The following is a 23,813-nucleotide window of genomic DNA, read 5'->3' as shown; positions in this document are numbered from 1 at the left end:
GGTGTTGATCTTTCAGGGTTAAGGAGGTAAACACTTAACTAAAATTGAACAGGTAATTCTAAATATACATAGCAGCTGGGTAAGGTTGTCCTGTTTATACATAGTCTCTTTCCATAGTAGTCTCATATTAGAAGTACAGTTGGGCATACACTGTACACTAACAATTCTCAATTTAATTTTTCCTTGGGAAGAATGATAGTATTGGCAAGTGTAAATGTAACAGTAATGTCTACTGCCACACACAAACCTGACTACGACTTAGCTATAAAGGATTAGTCTTTAGTTGTTGAAAAAGTCAGTCTTTGACCTTATTACCTACCAAAAATAGGGAGTAATTGCTAATTATGGTGTTCTTTGTGATGTAAATACCCATCCCTTATGAACTTGATCAAAACTAAAATTTTGTTTATAAGCACCACTGAACAGCTATTACATGGCAATGTGGTTTTTTTGTTGTTCTTTTGCCATTACCAGCCTAGTCTGAATTGGAACTAGCAACCCAAAGGGAAAGGTTCCGTTTTCCATTAACAGTTTCCAGTACCATCCGTTCCACTCGACTTTCATTCTAAAACGCATATTGTGACCCTGTCTACATTTTCTATACCAGAATTAAGTTACTTTTCATTTTCACATTTTAGAAAAGTATGCAAAGGTATTACACCTAAGAATAAAACAGTTAAATTCAACATTACCTCTTTGCATCCACCTCTGACAGAATTATAAAATATTCCAAGAAGCCTAGGTTAACATTTACTATTTCTGGTTTTTATTAAGCTTTTCCATAATATTTTAGAACTGGCTCATAAAAGTAGCTTGTAACGATGCAGATCACAGTTGAGTATAGTTACTTAAATTAATTTACTACCACAATATTCATGAGCAGTATTTTTAACATTGTTTTAAAAAAAGATGTTAATATACTGGCATCCTAATATTTTAATCAAGTTAGGATGCGTGTGAGTGGATTCCCTAATTATTGCAAGGAATGAGTCAAAGTCTTCCTAGCACCAATCTGAAATAAACCAGACGCCAAAGTATTGTAAGTTACATGCCAATTCCCCCTAACAAGAGGATCAAGACACTGACACTCCATCTACATTTAGAGCTGGAAATGTGTTTCCCAGCTAGCGTAGCTGTACCAGTGCTAGCTTTGATCAATCTAGCATGCTAAAAATAGCAGTGTAGCCAGAGTCACGCAGGCAGCAGCAAGTGGCAGCATGGGCTAGCTGCCTTGAGTAGGTACCCACCGGGTCTGGGTGGGATATAATCAAGGTGGCTAGCCCATGCCACAGCTCACACCTGCCCCTGCCACTGTAAATTACATTGCTATTTTTAGCGAAGCTAGCACAAGTTTGTCCAGGAACCACACCTCAGCTCCAACTGCAGACATAGTGTAAGTGCAATGTCTCAGAGAAAAGACACAAGTAAGCTCTTTATGGCAGGGAATCTTGTTCTTTGGGCAGCATATTCTTAACACTTCAAGTACTGTATACACAAGTAAGGAGTTACATAAATAAACATTACAAAACATTGCATCACTAAAGGCAACAGGATCCGTGGAAAGCACTTTAAGGTTTCTCAGAGAAGCCTGCAGGTGCAGTGGATAACCACCACCCTGGCTGTTAACATGTAGATGCTAAGGGCACTGGTTTCAATTAGGTAAATGCAAAATGGTTTGGTGGAAAACAAACAAATAATAATAAAAAAAAGGGATAAAATTATTGTCCTGAAAATGTAATCTTCTTTTCAAAGGATCTGAATTAATGTGGTGTTCATAAAAATGAGTGAGCGACAGCACTGACTAGAGCCAGACATAGTGCAGATAGACACTCTGAACATCTCCTCATGCAACTCTTAACACCACATCACATGAATACTCCAGTTTTGGGCTTTGCCTGAGTCCCAGATATGCCAAAACCTATCAGATTATATGGTAGTTGTGTGTGGTGAGCTCAAAAACAACAAAACCCACCATCAGTGAACAATTTATCTTGTTACCTCTAAATATTTAGGAGTCAAATTTAACCATGGCATTAGTAAATCGAAGTGATATTTAGTAGAACCACATGTTAGGGCTTGTCTACCCAGTGCGTTCGTCTGCACAAAAAGGATGTAAAATTCTAGTCACACTAGCACTTTGCATACTAAGTACCCATGTAGACCTCACTGGCATGCACTAAAAATTCCCTAGTGTGTGTTAATGTAGTCCTGTTTGAAACACACACACACGGGATCTTTTAGTGCGTGCCAGCAGGATCCACAGGCCGGTTAGTGTGCAACAGAGTAATTCACACCAGAATTTACACCCCGGTCTTCTAGTGCTGACTAACGCACTGTGTATACAAGTCCTTAATCTAAGTTCTAGGTTAAATTTGATGCCCAGAGGCAAGTGTGTTAATTCAATCCAATCCATCCAAACTCTTTACAAGATTTTTAAACATACAGTTAAATTATTTAGAGAATTAATATTCAAGACAAGTAACAATCTTAATCCAAGTCCATCATATAAACATTCCTACATACATTTAAACTAAATTCTATGTTCTAAAGCATTATATTCTGGGCACCATACGTTATGTTTAGCACTTGCTACAGACCATCATGCAAGATAGTGATATATTAAAATGGTTTAGCACCAAAAAACAGTAGTATCTATCTTTAGCTACTAAGAACTAGACATCACCAGCATGACTCATACAAGTACTAAAGGAAACCTGTACGTTTTAAACACTATTTCATTCCCCATTTTTTTTGTTAATATAAAAGCTAGATTCCACTTTTAAGCATTCAACTTGGTACAGTGTACATGCTATTAACAGTTACTGTTGAAAATTTGCCCAGTTTTAATACATTCAAACCATTACTGTTTATAATGTGTTTTACTAGAACTAATGTTTTATATATTACTCTATTTCCCATTCAAATATTTTGCATCTATTATCAGTAAACTTGAGTACACATACACTAAGCATTAGGTAGACAATCAAAAAAGTTTCTTGCTCTGAAGGAACAGGCAATCAACTCAATCTTTTCCTTTTTTGAAAAACTTCACAAATAGTTACACCAAACTGTATAATCTTAATCAGAGTTCAAAGAACAAAATCTAAATTGATTTGTGATCCAAGACTAGGTAAGGTGATTTCAACTGGCAGTATTTTCAGTCTGCAGTCGTTCAATCAGCTGTTCAGCCTGCAGGAAAAATGAAGAAATATATTAACCCTATGACCAATGGATCTCCAGTTTAACAACTGGTCTTCCATAAATCCAAAATATCCCACTGAAAGCAATACATTTAGTTTAGTGTGGATATGTACCAGATACATTAAGCAGAACAGTTAGTGCTCCTTACTTCACATAGCCAGGGGGTATACCAGAAGTTAAACCTGCTTGAGCAACAGAGTCACTAGTTTTCTCCCTCCATCACTGGAGGGAGAGTAGGTCAGCAGAAAAAGGAGAAAGTTTTGAGACAATTGGGATGACAGCTGGTCAAGCATGGGTCACCCAGGCAGGGTGTTTTGGGAACCTAAGAGAAGTATGCTTGGAAACAGCAGAGTTCTGAAAGCTGGGGCATAAGTAGCTGGTACTGCTGTGGACTTCATACTCAGACATCTAGCCAAGCAAAGGTAGGGCAGCCTACGGGTGACTCATCAACATGGAAGGACAATGTGGAGGGGCCCCCAAGTGAGACATAATGTGGAACTTACTAGAGGATTTGTAGGGATACCCAAATTCCTTTAGCAGAGGAATGGACTAAACTGGGACACACTAGGTAATAGGCATGAGTACCCTAAACCTCTTTTAGATGGCCCCTAAGAGCCAAGCTAGGAGCAACTCAGTTGATAATTGTACTGGGAGCAGAGGGTATTTCTCACCTTTTCTGCCAGTCCTATTAAGTTATCTTTTCCATTTGAACATGTGTCTGAGGTCTTGCTGGGACCCACTAGGTACTGGAACCTAAAAACGCAAGCAGCTTAAGTGCTTCAACCCTTGCCCTCAAGTTGTTAATATACACTTGCTAACTCTTATGGAACACCAGACCTCTAGCATGTTACAAAGCTCACCTAGTGAGGACAATTAAACAAGGTTAAATAGCCTTACAGTTCATTTGCTATTAAAGTTAGGTAATTGAATTTTGAGTTCTACAATTTAATATAATTCTGAATCTTGATTTCCATTCTTTCCAAATCAAGTGTCATATTTAAGCCATATTACAATAAAGAAAAATTCAAGTACATTTTCCATTTTTGTTATTTGTATTTATCTTTATAAAGTCATTTCAGAAAATAAATAAATATATATAAAAAGTGGCCCTCTCTTGGCTTTTTATTCACCTTTACAGATCCCACGTCCCAGAAACACTCCCTTAAGCCAATGGCAAGGCAGGGATTTTTCTAGCACTTATGTGGAGGGTCTGTCTCACTTAACAGGATAATGCTGCTGAACTAAAAGTGTAGGTTTTTCTGTTTATTCAGCACAGCTGCAGCCCAGTAGCCTTCCCCACCCTGCCCTGACAGCATGCCTCAACCCTAAAAGATAACTTCTCAAGATTAGTGAATTATTCAGTCTCCATGCCAATTCTGCTCTTAGCCCCTCTCAGTGGAGAGCTGGCATTATTTGGTATTTCTGCTGCAACAAAAAATGTTTTTTTGTGAAGTGGACATTTGTGGACTGGACTGAGACCAGCAAAACAGCACATAAGCTATTGAACAGCAGCTATCAAATGGCAGTAACTTTTCACTCAAGCTGGATTGAACTTCCCATAAACAATCTCTTAGGCTACCTTCTGCTTACAAGTATTTTTGTTGTTTCCAAGTTTTAGTGCATTTGCATTTTTAATATAGGCCATATATTGCATCTAAAACTACACAATAGTATGCGCTACTCATATTTTACCACCATATTTTCCTTATAAAGGAAAAAGCTGTAAAAGTAAAGCACACTTAGTTTTACCTTAACATTTGCTAAAGGAAGGTATAAGTAATCCTGAATTAAAAATTATACAAATGTCTCTCAAAATATCTATGTTAAAACTACTGTTTGAAATGTATAATACAATGCAAAAATCTTTAGTTAACTGTTCAAACTAGAACCTTGCAACCCTTCCTCTGCAGCACAAGGCATGGGGGCACAGCACAGCAAGGGGCACTTGCAGGTTAAACTAGAGTAAATGGTGGATTCTCTGGAACTTGAAGTCTTTGAAGCATGATTTGAGGACTTCAGCAACTCACCCAAAGGCTATGGGCCTATTACAGAGGGGGACAAACTATGGCCTGCGGGCAACATCTGGCCTTTCCGGACCCTTCCCACTGGCCCCCGAGCTCCTGCCAGAGAGCGGAGTCAGGACAGGCTTGCAGAGGAGCCACCCCAACTCCCTGGCAGCGTAGTGAGCAGGGCGGAGGCTAGTCCCTGGCCCCTCCCCTTCTGCTCTCCTCCCTCCCAGTCACAGTTCCCTCAGCAGGTGGCATGCCTATAGTGCCACCAGACCTGGTGCTCCAGGGTGGCGTGGTCAGGGGGTGAGGAGCAGGGGGGATTGGATAGGGGATGGGCGTCCTGGGGGGATGGTCAGGGGGCAGAGAGCAGGGGTGTTTGGATAGGATGCGGGAGCCCTGGGGGGCAGTCAGGGGTGGGGAGCAGCGGGTGACGGGGTGGATGGGAGTGGGGATTCCAGAGGGATGGATGGGGGCAGGGGCCAGGCCACATCTAGCTGTTTGGGGAGGCATAGCATCCCCCAGTCTTCCCTATCCGGCCTTCCATACAATATCTGTATCTAATGTGGCCCTAGGGCCAAAAAGTTTGCCCACCCTGGTCTATTACAGGAGTGAGTGGATGAGGTTCTGTGGCCTACAACATGCAGGTCAGATCAGATGATTACAATGATCCCTTATGACCTTAAACTCTATGAGTTTAACCCAACACGAACCTGGTTTGACCCGACTATAAAAGTGTCAGGTTAGATCTGAAAACAGTCCAAACATCTCAGGCTTGGGTTGAGTAGGCTCTAATCTCCTCCTCCTACCCTGCGGCCAGTGCACCAACAGCTGCATATTGCCCACTGACACCTTGCTGTGTATGAGGAGTAGGAAGTTCTACGGCTTGTTGGTATACTCACTCCACAGCACAGCAATTGTCTTCACTTCACTAGAGATGGATTGCAGGTGTCGGTAGAAAAAGCAGCACTCACCAGACTGAGCCCCCAGGACATGGGGTGACAATAATTCAGGTTCGGGGGAAGTGTTGGATTCAAGTTGGGCTGGGTCTGAAAACAACTCAACCCTCTGAAGCTTAGGTAGGGTTTAGGTTGGCTATGGGGCCCATCGGATTTGGATCAGGCTTTAAAATTAGGCCTGAGCAGATCACCATTTCAAATCATTTGAAAGCTTTCACATTTTATGCTTGCAACTGGAAACCTACCAAATCAACTGCGCTGCACTTACCGTGATAAACCAATAGGAATTGGTTCTGTATATCATCCTGGATAAGAATCCCAGATGACTGGCTGGGGCCAGGACATGAAGATGTAAGTGGGATATTGAGCAGAATGGAGGCCAGTGGAATCCCATCCTTTAGAAGAGTGCGGGAGGGGAAAAAACATCAGCTGCATTAATTCAGACATAGGTAGAACATCTTAAAACTATGTCACGGGCTGATTGTGTTGAACTGTAGCTTTTTGTTTGTAGTACCAGAATTACTTCACAGATCTAGCAGCAAACAAATATTTATGTAACCAAACAATTTTAATTTTCCACCACTTTCCTCCCCCCCCCAAAATCATAAAATTGAAATGACAGAAGCTACAATAAAAGTTAAGGGATATTTTTATTTGTTTAAGTCAAGGGCTCATACAGTAACATTAATATCCCTTTTATAGTAGCAGCCGTGTTAGTCTGTATTCGCAAAAAGAAAAGGAGTACTTGTGGCACCTTAGAGACTAACAAATTTATTAGAGCATAAGCTTTCGTGAGCTATATCAATCTCCCCCCTGTTTTTTCCACCAAATGCATCCGATGAAGTGAGCTGTAGCTCACGAAAGCTTATGCTCTAATAAATTTGTTAGTCTCTAAGGTGCCACAAGTACTCCTTTTCTTTTTATTAATATCCCTTCCTTCACTCAGGCTGTCAAGATAGCATCTCAATTTAGGGGCTTATTTCTCACTTAACGTTGGCATTTAAATATATTTTCCTATTTTGGGTGGGGCGGGAGATTTTAACATACTACCAAAAATGTACCACAGCTAGCAGTGAAATCAGCAATAAGCTGTCTCCCAAATGAAAGGTGCCCTCCAACTTCTTCAGCCATAAAAATATGTCCCTATCCATTCTGGGAAACATGGTTCAACCCCACACTATTTAAATATGGTTTTAAAGCATTTAAGGACAAGATGATTTGAAACATGCTTTTGCTTGCTAGCATGGCAGGGGTCGAACTCTTTTCAAACAAAGAGATTCTTAAAAACAGCATTTGAGACTCAGCTCAACTACATTCAAATTCATCTCAAACACAGGCCCAGGGTTCCAGATGGACAGGGCCAGTAAGTTCATCTCTACTTTGGAATCCAAAGCATGCTACTGGCACCTGATCAGGGCAGCCTTTTGAATAGTTTGTTTAAAGTTTTCCCCAAGGCCTGGTCACAGAAACTTCAAACTGCAACACTATTTTGTTATATTCAACGTTTTCTAGAAAACGAACAGGAAACTAGTTTCATATAGAATCATACTACGTTTTACCAAATAGTCAAATCAAATTAACTTTGCACTAAAAATGTATCAGTGGAAGAATAGTTTAAAGGTCCCATGTGTGTGCATTCTACCGAGAACTCCTGCTGTATTTCAAATCCTAATCAAATTCTGAGGCCATTTCTCTCAGACAATTAACGATGCTGCCCTTGCTACCATTATCAGAAAAGGTCAATAGCATATTAGATATATCCAGAAAGCAAGTTATATACCTTATATCATTCAAGTCAGTAAAATTATTTCGCTGAAGGATGTTCTTTCCAGCTTCCATCATTTTCTCCACTAGGTAGAAAAGAAGTTAAATTGAATGTAAACTCTAAATGTAGTGCACTAAATGCCTCTAAACAATGAATAGGAGGACTTGTGGCACCTTAGAGACTAACAAATTTATTTGAGCATAAGCTTTCGTGGGCTACAGCTCATTTCATCAAAAGCATAGAATGGAACATATAGCAAGAAGATATATATGCATACAGAGAACATGAAAAGGTGGAAGTTGCCACACCAACTCTAAGGAGCTAATTAATTAAGATGAGCTATTACCAGCAGCAGAAAAAAAAACAAACAAGAACTTTTGTAGTGATAATCAAGATGGCCCATTTCACAGAGTTGACAAGAAGGTGTGAGGATACTTAACATGGTGAAATAGATTCAATTTGTGTAATGATCCAGCCACTCCCATTTTCTATTCAAGCCCAAGTTAATGGTATCTAGTTTGAAAATTAATTCCAGTTCAGCAGTTTCTCGTTGGAGTCTGTTTTTGAAGCTTTTCTGTTGCAAAATTGCCACCTTTAAGTCTGTTACTGAGTGACCAGAGAGGTTGAAGTGTTCTCCTACTGGTTTTTGAATGTTATGATTCCTGATGTCAGATTTGTGTCTATTTATTGTTTTGCATAGAGACTGTCCAGTTTGGCCAATGTACATGGCAGTATATATCCCATTGGTAGATTTGCAGGTGAACGAGCTCCCGATGGCATGGCTGATGTGATTACGTCCTATGATGGTGTCACTTGAATAGATATGTGGACAGAGTTGGCATCAGGCTTTGTTGCAAGGATAAGTTCTGGGTTAGTGTTTTTGTTGTGTGGTTGCTGGTGAGTATTTGCTTCAGGTTGGGGGGCTGTCTGTAAGCATGGACTGGTCTGTCTCCCAAGATCTGTGAGAGTGAGGGATCATCTTTCAGGATAGGTTGTAGATCTCCGATGATGCACTGGAGAGGTTTTAGTTGGAGGCTGAAGGTGACGGCTAGTGGCGTTCTGTCATTTTCTTTGTTGGGCCTGTCCTGTAGTAGGTGACTTCTGGGGACTCTTCTGGCTCTGTCAATCTGTTTCTTCACTTCAGCAGGTGGGTACTGCAGTTTTAAGAATGCTTGATAGAGATCTTGTAGGTATTTGTCTCTGTCTGAGGGACTGGAGCAAATACGGTTGTATCTTAGAGCTTGGCTGTAGACAATGGGTTGTCTGGTGTGGTCTGGATGGAAGCTGAAGGCATGTAGGTCTAAGTATAACAGTCAGTAGGTTTCTGGTATAGGGTGGTGTTTATGTGACCATCGCTTATTAGCACAGTAGTGTCCAGGAAATGGACCGCTTGTGTGGATTGGTTCAGGCTGAGGTTGATGGTGGGATGGAAATTGTTGAAATCCTGGTGGAATTCCTCAAGGGCTTCTTTTCCATGCGTCCAGATAATGAAGATGTCATCAATGTAGTGCAAGTAGAGTAGGGGCGTTAGGGGACGAGAGCTAAGGAAGCGTTATTCTTAGTCAGAGCCAGATTGACAGAGCCAGAAGAGTCCCCAGAAGTCACCTATTACAGGACAGACCCAACAAAGAAAATACAGAACACCACTAGCCGTCACCTTCAGCCTCCAACTAAAACCTCTCCAGTGCATCATCAGAGATCTACAACCTATCCTGAAAGATGATCTCACAGATCTTGGGAGACAGACCAGTCCACGCTTACAGACAGCCCCCCAACCTGAAGCAAATACTCACCAGTAACCACACACCACACAACAAAAACACTAACCCAGGAACTTATCCTTGCAACAAAGCCTGATGCCAACTCTGTACACATATCTATTCAAGTGACACCATCATAGGACATAATCACATCAGCCACGCCATCAGGGGCTTGTTCACCTGCACATCTACCAATGTGATATATGCCATCACGTGCCCGCAATGCCCCTCTGCCATGTACACTGGCCAAACTGGACCGTCTCTACACAAAAGAATGAATGGACACAAATCTGACATCAGGAATCATAACACTTCAACCTCTCTGGTCACTCAGTAACAGACTAAAGGTGGCAATTTTGCAACAGAAAACCTTCAAAAACAGACTCCAACAAGAAACTGCTGAACTGGAATTAATTTTCAAATTAGATACCATTAACTTGGGCTTGAATAGAAACTGGGAGTGGCTAGGTCATTACACAAATTGAATCTATTTCCCCATGTTAAGTATCCTCACACCTTGTCAACTGTGTGAAATGGGCCATCTTGATCATGACTAAAAATTTTTTTTTTCTCCTGCTGATAATAGCTCATCTTAATTAATTAGCCTCTTAGAGTTGGTGTAGCAACTTCCACCTTTTCATGTTCTCTATGTGTGTGTGCGCACGTGCGCGTGTATACACACACACACACACAAACTTCCACATCAAAAAACTTCCACCTATATTTTGGCACCATGTTTGGCAAGGCCAAAGATTTATCTTCACACCTAAAACCTCCAAGCCAATGCTGATGAATATTAGTGGGTCAGAATTAGTGGGAAGTTTGTTCTGTTGCCCTCAGTGATGTATCTGCAGGACTTCAATCTCTAGGATTTAGCATTTTTCTGCAGCAGGCAGGACAAAGGCATTTTTAATCACTGTGTCAACTAATCCTCTACTAAGCAGGGTTACTTATGGTGGTAGTAAAAATGGCAGCTGCCATTGGTGGCCAGGCTACACTAGTACTCCGAGCTGCACTGGTGTTAGTGAAACAGTAAGAGATGTTAAGAAAAAAATGCCAGAATAGACAAGGACTAGGACTGTTAATCCAGAATCTTTCAGATTCATTTTTAAAATTCTTGGGTTTTTTAACTTTTTTGAAGTTTAACTAGGTTGAATGAGAGACTCAGGACAAAAATTTATGTTCATGTTGACAAGGATAAACATTTCATCGTCTCTCTCTCTCTCTCTGACGCTTAACACACAGCTAATCAGAACATTTCTTGCAGACTAAGGCAATCATGGAGCGTGGCCAGGTTTTTTTAAACCACGAAATCTTTGACATTTTATGAATGCTACAAGTTGATTAAAAAAAAAAAGCTAATCTGTTCTCATTGAAACTGCACCTAGCTTTAGAAACTGCATTAGCTTTCCAACATCAATAAACAATATCCCAATTTAGCACAGGTAGTAAAGATAGTAATAAAATACCTTCCACATACATATTTCTTCTCTCCATTCTCCAAAGGGAAAAAAGGTTTCATGAACATCACTAACAGATTCTCAACCAATTTAAACTACATCTGCAACTTCAGACAAGAAGAAATAGCTATTTTCTTGGATTTTAGGGCTTGTATATACAGACAAATTGACTGACATAGCTACAGTAGAATTATTAACCCAAAACAGAGTAACTACACAAAGGAGTTATACCAGCATAGCCACAGCAGAATAATTGTAACTATTCTGCTATAGCTATGCCAGTCAAATTCCCTGTGTAAATACACCCTAATAAACTACTAACTGGTAATCTTCTGATACTAGAATGGAGGAAAACCAGTGATCTCTTAATACAAAAGAAAACAAAAAAATTGACTTTTTAAATTTAAATCAGCCTTTGTATTTAATTATTTTAATAAAACTTTTAAAATTAAATTTCAACTTTGTCAACCTATGTCAAAGCCTTGACCTAAACTTAATATAATCTGTTAAAATAATGTAAATAAATATTCAAACAGTACATGTTTGCTAGCAAAGTTTTAAACAAAAATCAAACCACTGAACTGGTGGAATACACTCGCTAACCACTTGAAGCAGGGTTTGAAGATGTTCTAAACCAGCTTTTGACAGCATTTGCTTCCTCCACAGGTGCAGAGAGAATATTTTCTACATTTTAGTTTATTCAATTTGTTCAATTCAAGGACTAGTTCATTCAAAGTTGAGAAACCAATAAGAAGCTGAAAGAATTAAGAAAGCATGTTTTCTTCCAATCTATGAATAAAAACAATGAAAAGATACCAGTACTAAAATCCTGAAGGACATGGTGACCAGTACCAATCAGTTCAATGCATGAACTAGAGATAATCTGTCTTTTGTTTAAGACATCAATTTTAAATTCAAAATTTGTTGTAATAGGCTCTTTTTTTTTTAGTCCAGCACAGTTAAGGTAGTTTTATTTAACTAAAACAACTTTAAAATATTGTTTGTGCATTTTTATTGAATTTCAATTTCCTTTCAAATACAGTTTGACAAATCAGAAGTAAAATGTATAATCTAGTAAACAAGAAGTGAATCATTCACTAATTTCTAACATTAAAAAAATGTAATTATTAAGAATCTGAATAAATGTGTGATGTCATATATTGAATAAATGTATAGATGTAGTGTATATTCTGGTTAGCATGAAGTACCAAATCACACCAACTTTTCTTTAGGAAAAGAACTCCCAAAAGTACACCTGCAAAACTAGATTTAAATCAATTACTTAAATTCAAGGCTTCCTGTTTGATTTAAATCAGATTTTAATCATGACTTAAATCAGCAATCTACCCTGACACTGTTAGCCACAAAATAAACAATGCACAAAACTACAATGCAATTGACAATATGCTATAGCATGCATCTCTACAGGAACAAACAATGATGCACAACTGTTTTCTTTTGATTCATGCAATAGCCATAGTTACAGTCTTACCTAGTGGAATGTGCTCTTTCTTTAGAGTCTTGCAGTTTCCCATATGCTCTGTCGGCACTATTAGATAATGGTGTGGGGCCCCAGGTCTGATATCTCTAAAACAGACTAGACCTTCAGACTAATGGAACAATACCAACATATTAATCTATTATTAAAATTAATAGATTAGAAAACAGCAGATAACATAAAATCACTTTTACTGGAACTGAGTGGCATTCAAACAGTGGAACACTCTCTGGTTATTCAAAACACATAGCAGGGGAAGGCAACCTATGGCATGCGTGTCAAAGAAGGCATGCAAGCTGATTTTCAGTGGCACTCACACTGCTCGGGTCCTGCGGGCTCCGCATTTTAATTTAATTTTAAATGAGGCTTCTTAAACATTTTAAAAACCTTATTTACTTTACATAAAACAAGAGTTTAGTTACATATTAAAGACTTATAGAAAGACCTTCTAAAAACATTAAAATGCATTACTGGTACGCGAAACCTTAAATTAGAGTGAATAAATGAAGACTTAGCACACCACTTCTGAAACGTTGCTGACCGCTGCATTATAGTTCTACTACAAATTGTAGCATTAGCTTCACAAGTATTTCTCAGAGGGTACGTCTACATCAATGGTTCTCAAAGCTGGTCCACTGCTCGTTCAGAGAAAGCCCCAGGTGGGATGGGCTGGTTTATTTACCTGTCGCGTCTGCAGGTTTGGCCGATAGCAGCTCCCACTGGCCACAGTTCGCTGCTCCAGGCCAATGGGGGCTGCACGAAGCAGCGTGGGCAGAGGGATGTGCTGGCCCACGATCAGCCCTACCTGTGGAAGCGGCAGTTAAACAAACCGGCCTGGCCAGCCAGGGGCTTTCCCTGAACAAGTGGCGGAGAAGCTTTGAGAACCATTGGTCTGTACTACCCACCGGATCAGCAGGTAATGATCGATCTATCAATTTATCGTGTCTAGTGTAGACAGGATAAATTGATCCCTGATCGCTCTGTCGACGCGGAGTCGACGGGGGAGCGACAGCAGTCAACCCCACCCACGCCGTGAGGACGTGAGGTAAGTCGACCTAAGATAGATGCAACTTCAGCTACGAGAATAGTATAGCTGAAGTTGACCTCTTAGGTCGATGCCCCCTCCCCCCCAGTGAAGACCAGGCCTCAGTGATCTACACTGGAATTAGTCCACAAAAGGCAATAATGCTTGTAAATAGTTACATCAGCCGCTCCCCATCCAGGCCTCCCCAATGTTCTGATGCTCTCCTACTGCAAGGATACTGCTCAGAACAGTGAGAACTTTTGAGTGCCTGCCTTTCTGATGAACATTTCACTAATACTTCGATCATATTAGTGGAGGAGGTCTTCCAGCTTTTTAGCCATGCCGGCCCCAAACACACAGGGAACTCTGTACAGGCAGACCCCTGTGTTTACACAGGGCCCCAGCCATGCAGGTTCAGGGCTTAAACTGGTGAATTATTGTATTAGCCAGTACCACCACGTTTAATCTACTTTAATGATTATGGATAAAACTCAGAACCCGTCATTTACTTACATTGGGAAATTAAAATTTCCCTACAGATTAAGTGATAGGATAAACAATAAACCAGGCATATTTTAATTCAAATACACATTTTTAGCTACGTACACTGCCCCAAACCTCAGAGTTAACACTGAAAAAAGTTTAGTTCTACCCTCATGCTCTACTGTTGGGCCCCACTCATCCCACTTTCTGGGCAAGGCAGGGTCGAATGATTTAAATTAAAGCAGTTTAAATCTTGTTCCAAGCAGCAGACGAAGCTATGCCCCGAACGGACTAGTTATCTAGAAAAAACAGTCGATAGGGTGAATTACAGATCATTTAGCTGAGATTTGGACAATCCCAATAAGACTGGCTCTGCTGCACAGACTGCACGTCTCTAGCTGCTCGTTACTGTTCAATAATGAGAATGGAAAATAACCTAGGCAGTCATGAATCACCGCACCTTTCGCGGTGTTTTTGCGAAGTCGAGGGGGGGGGGCACCCCTGCCCTTCCCTTGGGAGGCCCTGGGCCACCTTTCCCAGACCTATGAGGCAGTCTCCTCGCAACTGCAGGATCAGCAACTGCGGCCGCTCCCCCCACGGGTTAGCGAAGGAGGCAGACCCCAGGCTCCGCCACACGGCACTAGCCGGGGCTCCCCGCGCCCAGCCGGCTCGCCGCTCCGCGCCCAAGCCACGCGCTGCCACTGGCGGCTCTGCAGGGCGACACCCGGACGCCGCGGCTTTGACCCGGCTCCTCACAACGCTTCCGGGGCCGGCAGGGGCGAGGCGCGCGGCGGCAGGGCTCAGAGGGGCCGGCAGGGAAGGGTTGGTGCCCGCCTCGCCTCACCTCGCAGGGCAGCAGCGCGGTGCCCGGCTCCTCCCGGCGGCTGATCCTGCAGAAGACGCACTTGCCGTCGTACGCGCCGCCGCCGCCGCCGCCAGGGCCCGGGCCCGGGTCCGCGGGGGGCTGCGCAGCCTCCCCGGCCATCGCTCAGCGATGCTGCCAGTACCGCCTCCCTCCTCCCGGCGCAGCCGCCGTGTCGACTACTACCGCGCGCGGAGTCTCTGAGAATCTCCTGAGGGAGACTCCGCCCCGCCCCGTCACGATACCGGAGGGGGCGGGGACACGTGACTCTGAGCGGGCGAGGGGCCGCGGGCGCGCGGCGCTAACGGCCCTGGGGACTCGAGGCGCGCGCGCGTCAAGCGGCTCGGGTCGTCGCTCGCCCTGCGGGGGCGGGGCTGTGGGGGCTCGGCCGGCGGCCATGGCTGCTCTGCTCCAGCTTCCGGCTGGGGGCGCTGACTCCCCTGCGTACCCCAGGCCTACGACCTGGCAGGCCCCCGTCCCCCAGCCAGGCTCAACCCGGCCCGCGGGGGTGGAGGCGAGACACGGGCGAGGAGACCTGTGGAGGCGGCGCGGGGCCCGCAGCGCTTGGGGGCGTCGTCTGGGCGGGCGAGAGCAGAGCGTGCGGGACCAGGGAGCGAGGCGCCAGGACCGCGGGAGGGGGGGGGGTCCCTGGTAACCCCCCCAAGGCTGTTGGGTGTGTTGTGTCAGCGCGGTTGCGTCAGGCCCGGATTAAGTTTTTGTGCCCCCCCCCGGGAATGATTGTAAAAGGGGCTGGGGGCAAAAGCACAGTGGGGCGGGAGCTAGGGTTGGTCCCTGGAGCAAGGGAGGGGCCGGGGTAAACTGCAAGCGCAGCAGGGCTGGGGAGGGGGTAAACAGTCCTCCCCTCCCCCCCCCCGCCCTCATCGAGCGCGTACCGACGTGGTTCTGGCCCCGTCCCTTCCCCTCTCTGCACTGCGCTGCCCCCCCTCCCCCAGCAGCTGCAGCAGCACAGCTTCTCTTCCAGCCCTCCGCGGTGGGTGTTGGGAGTGGGAGGAGCGGAGCTAAGGGGGTTACTCCTACAACCGGGCCCTCGGTCCCGGTTTCTACTGGAGTTTCCAATGTAAAACTGGAGACCTGGCAACAGGGCTGCCAGAAAAGCCGGGGGGGGAGGGGCAAGCAATGGTTTTTCAAAGTGAGCGGGCTAAGCCTTAAGCGGGGGAGGAGGGGAGAGGAGCTAGTGGGCAGGGCCATGTCTGCTGTACCGCCCAGGTAGGTTGGAGACTGTGGGGATCAGTCCACACAGTATCCCCAGCCTAGGTGATGTAGGGTGACCAGACAGCAAGTGTGAAAAATCGGGACAAGGGGTGGGGGGTAATATATATAAGATATATATATATATATATAACTATATAAGAAAAAGACCCAAAAATCAGGACTCTCCCTATAAAATCAGGACATCTGGTCACCCTAAGGTGACGTGACAGCCAGTGGTGGATTTAGAGTTAGTGGGGCTCCCCAGCCCTGTGCTCAGCTTCATTTTTGGGACCCCTCTTTAGGACCCAGCCAAGAAAAAGAACATTCTCTCATCTCCCCCCAGCCCCTGTTTTTTTCTTCATCCTCCTATAAGTAATAGGAAGTAAATGAAAATAAGTGGGGTACCTTGATTGTTCTTGTAGTCTAACTTATTTTTCCACAGACCACTTGAAAATCACAGAGGGTCTTGCTGGACCACTTACTGATCTTTCCAAATATTGTTTGTACCGTTAGCTAACTATTGTAAAGCACTTTAGATAAGAGCACTTTATTAAAAAATCGTTGGGGTGCGGGGTCTGGCCAGGAGCTAGGGTGAGGGAGGGGGTTCAAGGTTAGGGCAGGATGTTGGGCTGTGGAGCACTTGCCTAGGGCCACTCCTGTTCAGTGTGAGGGGTGCAGGTGGGAATGGGGTGTGTGTGCAAGAGCTCCCGTTTGGTGCTCAGGGTGGGGATGTGGGGGGGCGGTGTAGGAGTCAAGGCAGGAGGCTGGGGAGGTGTGAAGGAGTGCAGGGGTCAGGGGGGTGCTTGCTGGAGGGGGTATGCCTAGATTCCAGTCCCTTCCCCAAGACCCTGCCCCTGCCTCTTTTCGTCCTCCTTCTTCTCCTCCCCCCCTCCCTGGAGCAGCAAGCTTGCTGGGGCTCTGCTCTTCCCCCTCTCTCCTGCTAGCAAACAGCTGATCAGCAGCAGGGAGTGGGGGAGGGGCAGGACGCTGGAGGAAGAGCTTGGCTGTCCACAGAACCTGCCCTGCAGCAGGACAGAGCCCCAGGAGCCAGCAGCACCAAGCTTCTGCCCCACAGGAGAGCGTGGGCTGGGCAGGCACACGGAGAAGAGCATCCAGGTCCCCTTTGGACCGTGGGCCTGGCGCCATGGTAAATCCAGTGTGGGTTGCATGGCCCATTTCATAAACGCTCTGCATTTAGAAAAATCCGAGGAAGGTGGCGTTCAGGAGCACTGGCAAATAGGCATAAAAGGCACAACTGGAAACGGTCCTGATACCAAGGAAAGGCAGAAGTAGCAGCAGGCCCATAATGCTCTGAACACCAAAAAATGAATCCTACCAAGACTGGGAACTTGGACAAATTACTAAAGAGAACAAAAGACGCCTATGAGTACTCGGGGAAAACAGCAGAAAGGCCAAGGTAGAAAATGAGTTACAGCCTGCAAGGGACATAAAAGGCAGTAAGAAGAGGTTCTTTACATACAGTAGGAATGAGAAAGATGAATGAAAGTGTAGGTCTGTTACTTGGTGGGGAAGGAGAGTTAATTGATGCCATCAAGAAGGCTGAAGTGTTTAAGGCTGATTTTGCTTCAGTCATCACTGAAAAAGGTTAATAGTGATCCATACTCAAGTGATTAATAAAGGGGAAGGAATGTAAGCCAAAATAAGGAAAGAACAGGATAAATATTTAGATAAGTTAGATGTATTCAAATCAGCAGAGCCTTTGATGAAATTCATCTTAGGCTACATAAGAAACTAACTGAAACATTAGCAATAATCTTTGAGGACAGGTGAGGTCCTAAAGCTAGGGATCTCAATGAAATTTTTGGTGCCCTCAGAGTGCGGTCACCAACTCTTCCTGGTGTTCACATTGACATTTTTTCCTAAAATTTATTTTTCTTAAAGTTAATAAAGTAATATGCATACACACACACACGCACCATTGTTTTTGCATCAGGTAACAGCTTGCGCCTCTGAAACTCACGGTGGTAATTCTGTTCAAGTACCCCTGCATGAGTGCTGTAGTAATGTTGTGTTACCATTTCTGTGTCCCAGGTGTACTAGAATACCTGTGCTACACAAAGGCCTTTCTTACCTTGGCCTTAACCCAACTTGTGGTAATAATAATTGACACTATAGTAACAAACTGAGAATATATCACACCTTTGTAACTTCAGTGGGACTTGCAAATAAACTTTCCCACCCATGAGCAAACTTTGCATCCTCTAGGACCTGTTTAAGGATCTTTTCAAATGTTGTTTGTGGAGCGATGGATGGCAAGCATCAAATTTTTTACCTTGGGTGGCCAGATCCTTAATGTGACCCTCTAGTACAGGGTACTGGACTAATTGTTCCAACACCTTTATGTTTACCGCTAGATGGATAGGGTCTAGGTAGTTGCACAAACTTTATGAGAGCACAATGTTCTGTATATTTAACTTTTCTGATACAAAACTTATATCACACCTTTGTATAGTCATGACAAAACAAAGACAAATTGACATAGGAATTGTTTACAACTTTGTAAAAGAAGTTAACAGTAAATGTTCTACAAAAACTTCTAACACAAACACAGTTGCTATTAACTATTACTAACTCTGAATGGTTGCTTTTGTATACCTGAAGGTCATAGTGGCATTTTCCTTGGTCTGGATCTAAGTAGATATGTGGACCTATATAGACTTCGGTGGCACAGATATATCCATTACCTGGTTCTCTTACACATTCACTAATATAATAACTGTAGTATTGCCCTTCACTTTCCTGCACCCAGCTTTGGATGTCTGAATGTATTAACACCAACTGGTTAATATTAATACACAAGGGAATGCGGGGATATGCTCACTTTGTGCTGGCGTTGCTGCTGATGTTCTCTCTCGAAAGACATGACATCTTTAAACATTAGGTTTTTACCTCTAGAGGAATATTACCCTGAAATCCTGTTCTTAGGATTCCTACCGCTACATCCTGTAGCCATGCCTGGGTCTGCATACAGGCAAGTACCCTATGAGGTGTTGGACTGGAGCACACCTATAGCCTTGATTGTTTTATCAAGATTTTTTTTCTTGGTGGTGTACCAGACATTCATGGTATCTACAGCATCATAATTTAACTCACTGATTTTGTTGAGTGTAGAAGTAAGGGGCTGGCTGAGGGAGGTCATATTGTATCCTGATTTCTGGGCCAAGTTGGTAGTGCTCAGTGAATTTGCTACCCCAAGGCTAGTCCCACCCCTCCTAGCACTGTGGCTGCTAGGTTCCTCTTTTGTTTGGAGTACTTAGAGGTGATGCTGTCTAACCAAGCATCCCATCCTCTTGTTAAAGGTGTCACAAAAGGCACATATCTGGGGGATATATGAATTAGCACTGGAATGTCCATATTTACTCTTTTTAGAGAGAGTAACTGGGACTGATAATGAGTAACCTTTTCAGGTCCTGTTTTATCACCAGAGGGCCAATAGAACTAACATAGGGTTTGGGCACAAGAGTTATTATAGTCTATTTTACCCCAGAAGGACCTGCCAGGTACCACATTCCAGAGTCATTTACAGACACTGATAAGTTAATACTTCCTATCTTAATTGATTAGTCTTGTTATAGTTGGTATGGCAACACCCATTTTTTCATGTTCTCTGTGTATGCATCTCTTCCTACTGTATTTTCCACTGCATGCATCCGATGAAGTGGGTTTTAGCCCACGAAAGCTTATGCCCAAATAAGTGTTAGTCTCTAAGGTGCCACAAGTAAGTACTCCTCGTTCTTTAAACAAAAACCATTCTTGAACATACAAACGAGCAAAACTTGTTCACATATTTCGAAGCATTACAGTATTGCTTTGGTTGGCTACTACAATTTAATACAAGAAAATATGCACTTGAAGGGGTGTGTAACCGTACTTTTACATATGGTACATAGGATTACATATTTAAGAATACCTTTACTTCCTGGATCCCTTCCCTCAGTTTTTAGGCCAAATTAGACATCATACAGGCACATCTTAGGGGACTTTTTATTATAAGCTCACTAGTACAGTTGATGACGCATCTGTCATGTAGCTTCCAAACATAGCTCTCGCCAAATTTCATAACCTTCCCTAAAGGTTCCGAATTTCTCTCAGTTAAGATTACATTAGTGTTATAACTAACTACATCCATGTTTACCTTATTGCCCATTTCCTCCTTCCATTGGAGGATACAGTTGGTGTCTTTTGTAGGCGACCACCATTATAGGACCTTTATCATCAAGCAAAGGTGATCCATGAGATACTCCCCATGGTCTTTTCTCATTTCCAAGAAATTTCCAAAATTTTCAGTTTCCTTAGTACCATTCACAGGTGATTCAAGGTTACAAAAATAATGTTCCCCTTCTTCTATGGACAACATATTATACATGTTTGTATACATTAAAAACAATAGCAGGTGATTGATGATTTTGGACATCTGAGAGATGAACGAAGAGAGAGATTACATTTTGCAGTAACTTGGCCCCTTTCCACCCTTTTAATTGACTGGAGTGAAACCATTTAAGGATTTTAACTTTTTTGCCCTTTAATTCCACCTTGTAGACGATGGGGCTGGCTTTATTTGTAATTACTACAGGCCCCATCCATCTTGGGCTTAGGACATGCCCTCTTTCTGAATAGAATTTGTATAAAATACAATCCCCAATGTTCCATTCAACAGGTTTCAGTGCGTCTCCTAACCTTTTTTCCATGAACTTCGCATTTTCCTTCAACTATAGGGTGACCTGTCTTTTAATACAACTGATGTTATTCAGAAGCTCCTTCATATACTTATCTATCAGAACCCTGGGTTGGTAGTGGTCAGGAGGAACCCCTCCTACCCATCAATGCTCTGGAATCTTCATCACACAACCTGTTATTACCTGGTGTGGTATAAAGCCAAGGGATGCTATTGTGGATCTTAATGCTATGAAGACCAATGGCAAATTTTGGTCCCAGTTCTTTCCATTATTGCTGGTGATCTTATGGAGAGCAACCCACAGCTCTGGGGGTGTCCCACAATATGAAATTGTTTGATACCCAGAGCCTGACATAGGGCCTTCATTATTTAACTCAAAGTGGGGATCCTGCTCTGAGTCGATGGTTTCAGGCAGACCAAAGTGTGCAAATGTTAGCTCCAGGAAGGTTTTTTGCTGTTGTGGAGGCTGTATTATTTCTGGTAGGATAAGCCTCCACCCATTTGGAGAATGCATCTTTGATGACGAGGCAATATTTATTACCTCTGCCCATACAGGGTAATTACCCAATAAAAGTCAATTTGTAAACGTGACCATGGCCCAACAATCTTTTGGTGTGCCATGGGGCCCTTGATTACTTTGTGGTATGCATTATTTTCAGTACACTGCAAGCAAATATGGATGACTGTTTCGACATCTCTAGTTATTCACAACCACCAGCCCTTGCTTAGGACTCTGTTGGTAGTTTTTTCCACTCCGAAGTGGCCTTGGTTATGTGATAGGTTGATGAGTTCTTTTCTCAAGCATTCAGGCACCACTAATACTGGTGTAACATTGTTAACATCTTTCCTTTGGGCCATGATGATACTATTCTTGTTTTTGAAAAGGTTATACCCCCTATATTCCTCTTTTGACAGAAGGTCCTGGACTTCGTCAGCTTTTTGATGGTCTATGATGATGTCTACCTGGCTCATGATTTCAGATTCTGCAAGTTGCCCTTTATAGATCTTTTTATCAGACTTGGTCCACAAATATTCTTTTCCCACTAATGCTGCTTGCTTTATGAGGCTATCAACTTGATTGCTGTGTTTTGCAATTTCTGCCTGATCTTTCCTGTGTGCCTTTACTTTACAGAGGTATGCATTACCTGTCCTGGAAGTGGCAAGATCCCAGATGTGTAAAAGGTATTTTGCATAGGAGACAGGTCTTCCATTCGAGGTCTTCATGGATCTCTGGATCCATACTGGCATCCATTTTGTGAGTGCCTTCACCACCCAATCGGAGTCTGAACATACTAACAAGTTGCTCTTTGGGTCTGCGGTATCTAAGACAGCCAGGATGGCAACAACTTCTGCTGCCTGTGCCAAATAGGCTAGGACAGTGCTGTGTACGATGGTCTATGAGCTGAGCTGAAGAGCGGCATAGTCCACATGCAGCTTGCCATCCTTGTGATGGCAACTCCCTTTGACTACCCAGACGTCAAGATGTTTATCTTTGGCTTCCTGGTACGTCATGCCCATTTTAAAGGTGCTCTAAGTTGTCTGATGTTAGAGGGCACTCATGCTCCTCACCTTGTATTAGCAAAGCATATGGTGCGGCTGATAGTTGAGATGTCTTGTCAACTTTGCTGTCCCGGTTGATTAGGCTAAGATCCAGAATGCTAACCTTAAGTTTCAGAGTAGCAGCCGTGTTAGTCTGTATTCGCAAAAAGAAAAGGAGTACTTGTGGCACCTTAGAGACTAACAAATTTATTTGAGCATAAGCTTTCGTGAGCTACAGCTCACTTCATCGGATGCATTTGGTGGAAAATACAGAGGGGAGATTGATATACACACACAGAGAACATGAAACAATGGGTGTTATCATACACACTGTAAGGAGAGTGATCACTTAAGATGAGCCATCACCAGCAGCAGGGGGGGAGGGAGGAAAACCTTTCATGGTGACAAGCAAGGTATGCTATTTCCAGCAGTTAACAAGAACATCTGAGGAACAGTGGGGGGTGGGGTGGGGAGGGAGAAATAACATGGGGAAATAGTTTTACTTTGTGTAATGACTCATCCATTCCCAGTCTCTATTCAAGCCTAAGTTAATTGTATCCAGTTTGCAAATTAATTCCAATTCCGCAGTCTCTCATTGGAGTCTGTTTTTGAAATTTTTTTGTTGAAGAATAGCCACCCTCAGGTCTGTAATCGAGTGACCAGAGAGATTGAAGTGTTCTCCAATTGGTTTTTGAATGTTATAATTCTTGACATCTGATTTGTGTCCATTTATTCTTTTACGTAGAGACTGTCCAGTTTGACCAATGTACATGGCAGAGGGGCATTGCTGGCACATGATGACATATATCACATTGGTAGATGCACAGGTGAACGAGCCTCTCATAGTGTGGCTGATGTGATTAGGCCCTATGATGGTGTCCCCTGAATAGATATGTGGGCAGAGTTGGCAACGGGCTTTGTTGCAAGGATAGGTTCCTGGGTTAGTGGTTCTGTTGTGTGGTGTGTGGTTGCTGGTGAGTATTTGCTTCAGATTGGGAGGCTGTCTGTAAGCAAGGACTGGCCTGTCTCCCAAGATCTGTGAGAGTGATGGGTCGTCCTTCAGGATAGGTTGTAGATCCTTGATGATGCGTTGGAGAGGTTTTAGTTGGGGGCTGAAGGTGATGGCTAGTGGCATTCTGTTATTTTCTTTCTTGAGCCTGTCCTGTAGTAGGTGACTTCTGGGTATTCTTCTGGCTCTGTCAATCTGTTTCTTCACTTCAGCAGGTGGGTACTGTAGTTGTAGGAATGCATGATAGAGATCTTGTAGGTGTTTGTCTCTGTCTGAGGGGTTGGAGCAAATGCGGTTATATCGTAGAGCTTGGCTGTAGACAATGGATCGTGTGGTATG

The 23,813-nt window shown here is 43.3% G+C and overlaps 1 protein-coding gene across 1 annotated transcript; it reads right to left on the bottom strand.

Annotated features, from left to right (window-relative positions):
- Positions 1-743: 743 nt before the first annotated feature.
- HINT3 (histidine triad nucleotide binding protein 3) lies at positions 744-15,322 on the bottom strand. Its single transcript, XM_038395954.2, has 5 exons — positions 15,001-15,322; positions 12,644-12,761; positions 7,947-8,016; positions 6,435-6,561; positions 744-3,189 (listed from the first exon to the last, which is right to left on the bottom strand). The coding sequence occupies exons 1-5, from the start codon at positions 15,139-15,141 to the stop codon at positions 3,142-3,144; spliced, it is 504 nt and encodes a 167-aa protein (XP_038251882.1). The 5' UTR covers positions 15,142-15,322; the 3' UTR covers positions 744-3,141.
- Between the last annotated feature and the right edge of the window lie 8,491 nt (positions 15,323-23,813).

Source organism: Dermochelys coriacea, chromosome 3 (genome assembly GCF_009764565.3).
Source record: "Dermochelys coriacea isolate rDerCor1 chromosome 3, rDerCor1.pri.v4, whole genome shotgun sequence".
NCBI lineage: Eukaryota > Metazoa > Chordata > Testudines > Dermochelyidae > Dermochelys > Dermochelys coriacea.
The sequence above is the reverse complement of the archived record's forward strand: the minus strand, read 5'-3'. Positions and strand labels throughout refer to the sequence as shown.

Excerpts from the sequence above, each read along its gene's own strand:
- HINT3 (XM_038395954.2), bottom strand. The coding sequence starts at position 15,141 with ATGGCCGGGGAGGCTGCGCAGCCCCCCGCGGACCCGGGCCCGGGCCCT. Across the intron at positions 8,017-12,643 it reads GAAAGAGCACATTCCACTAG|TGGAGAAAATGATGGAAGCT; the intron begins GTAAGACTGTAA and ends TTTTCTACCTAG. Across the intron at positions 6,562-7,946 it reads ACTGACTTGAATGATATAAG|GATGGGATTCCACTGGCCTC; the intron begins GTATATAACTTG and ends ACTCTTCTAAAG.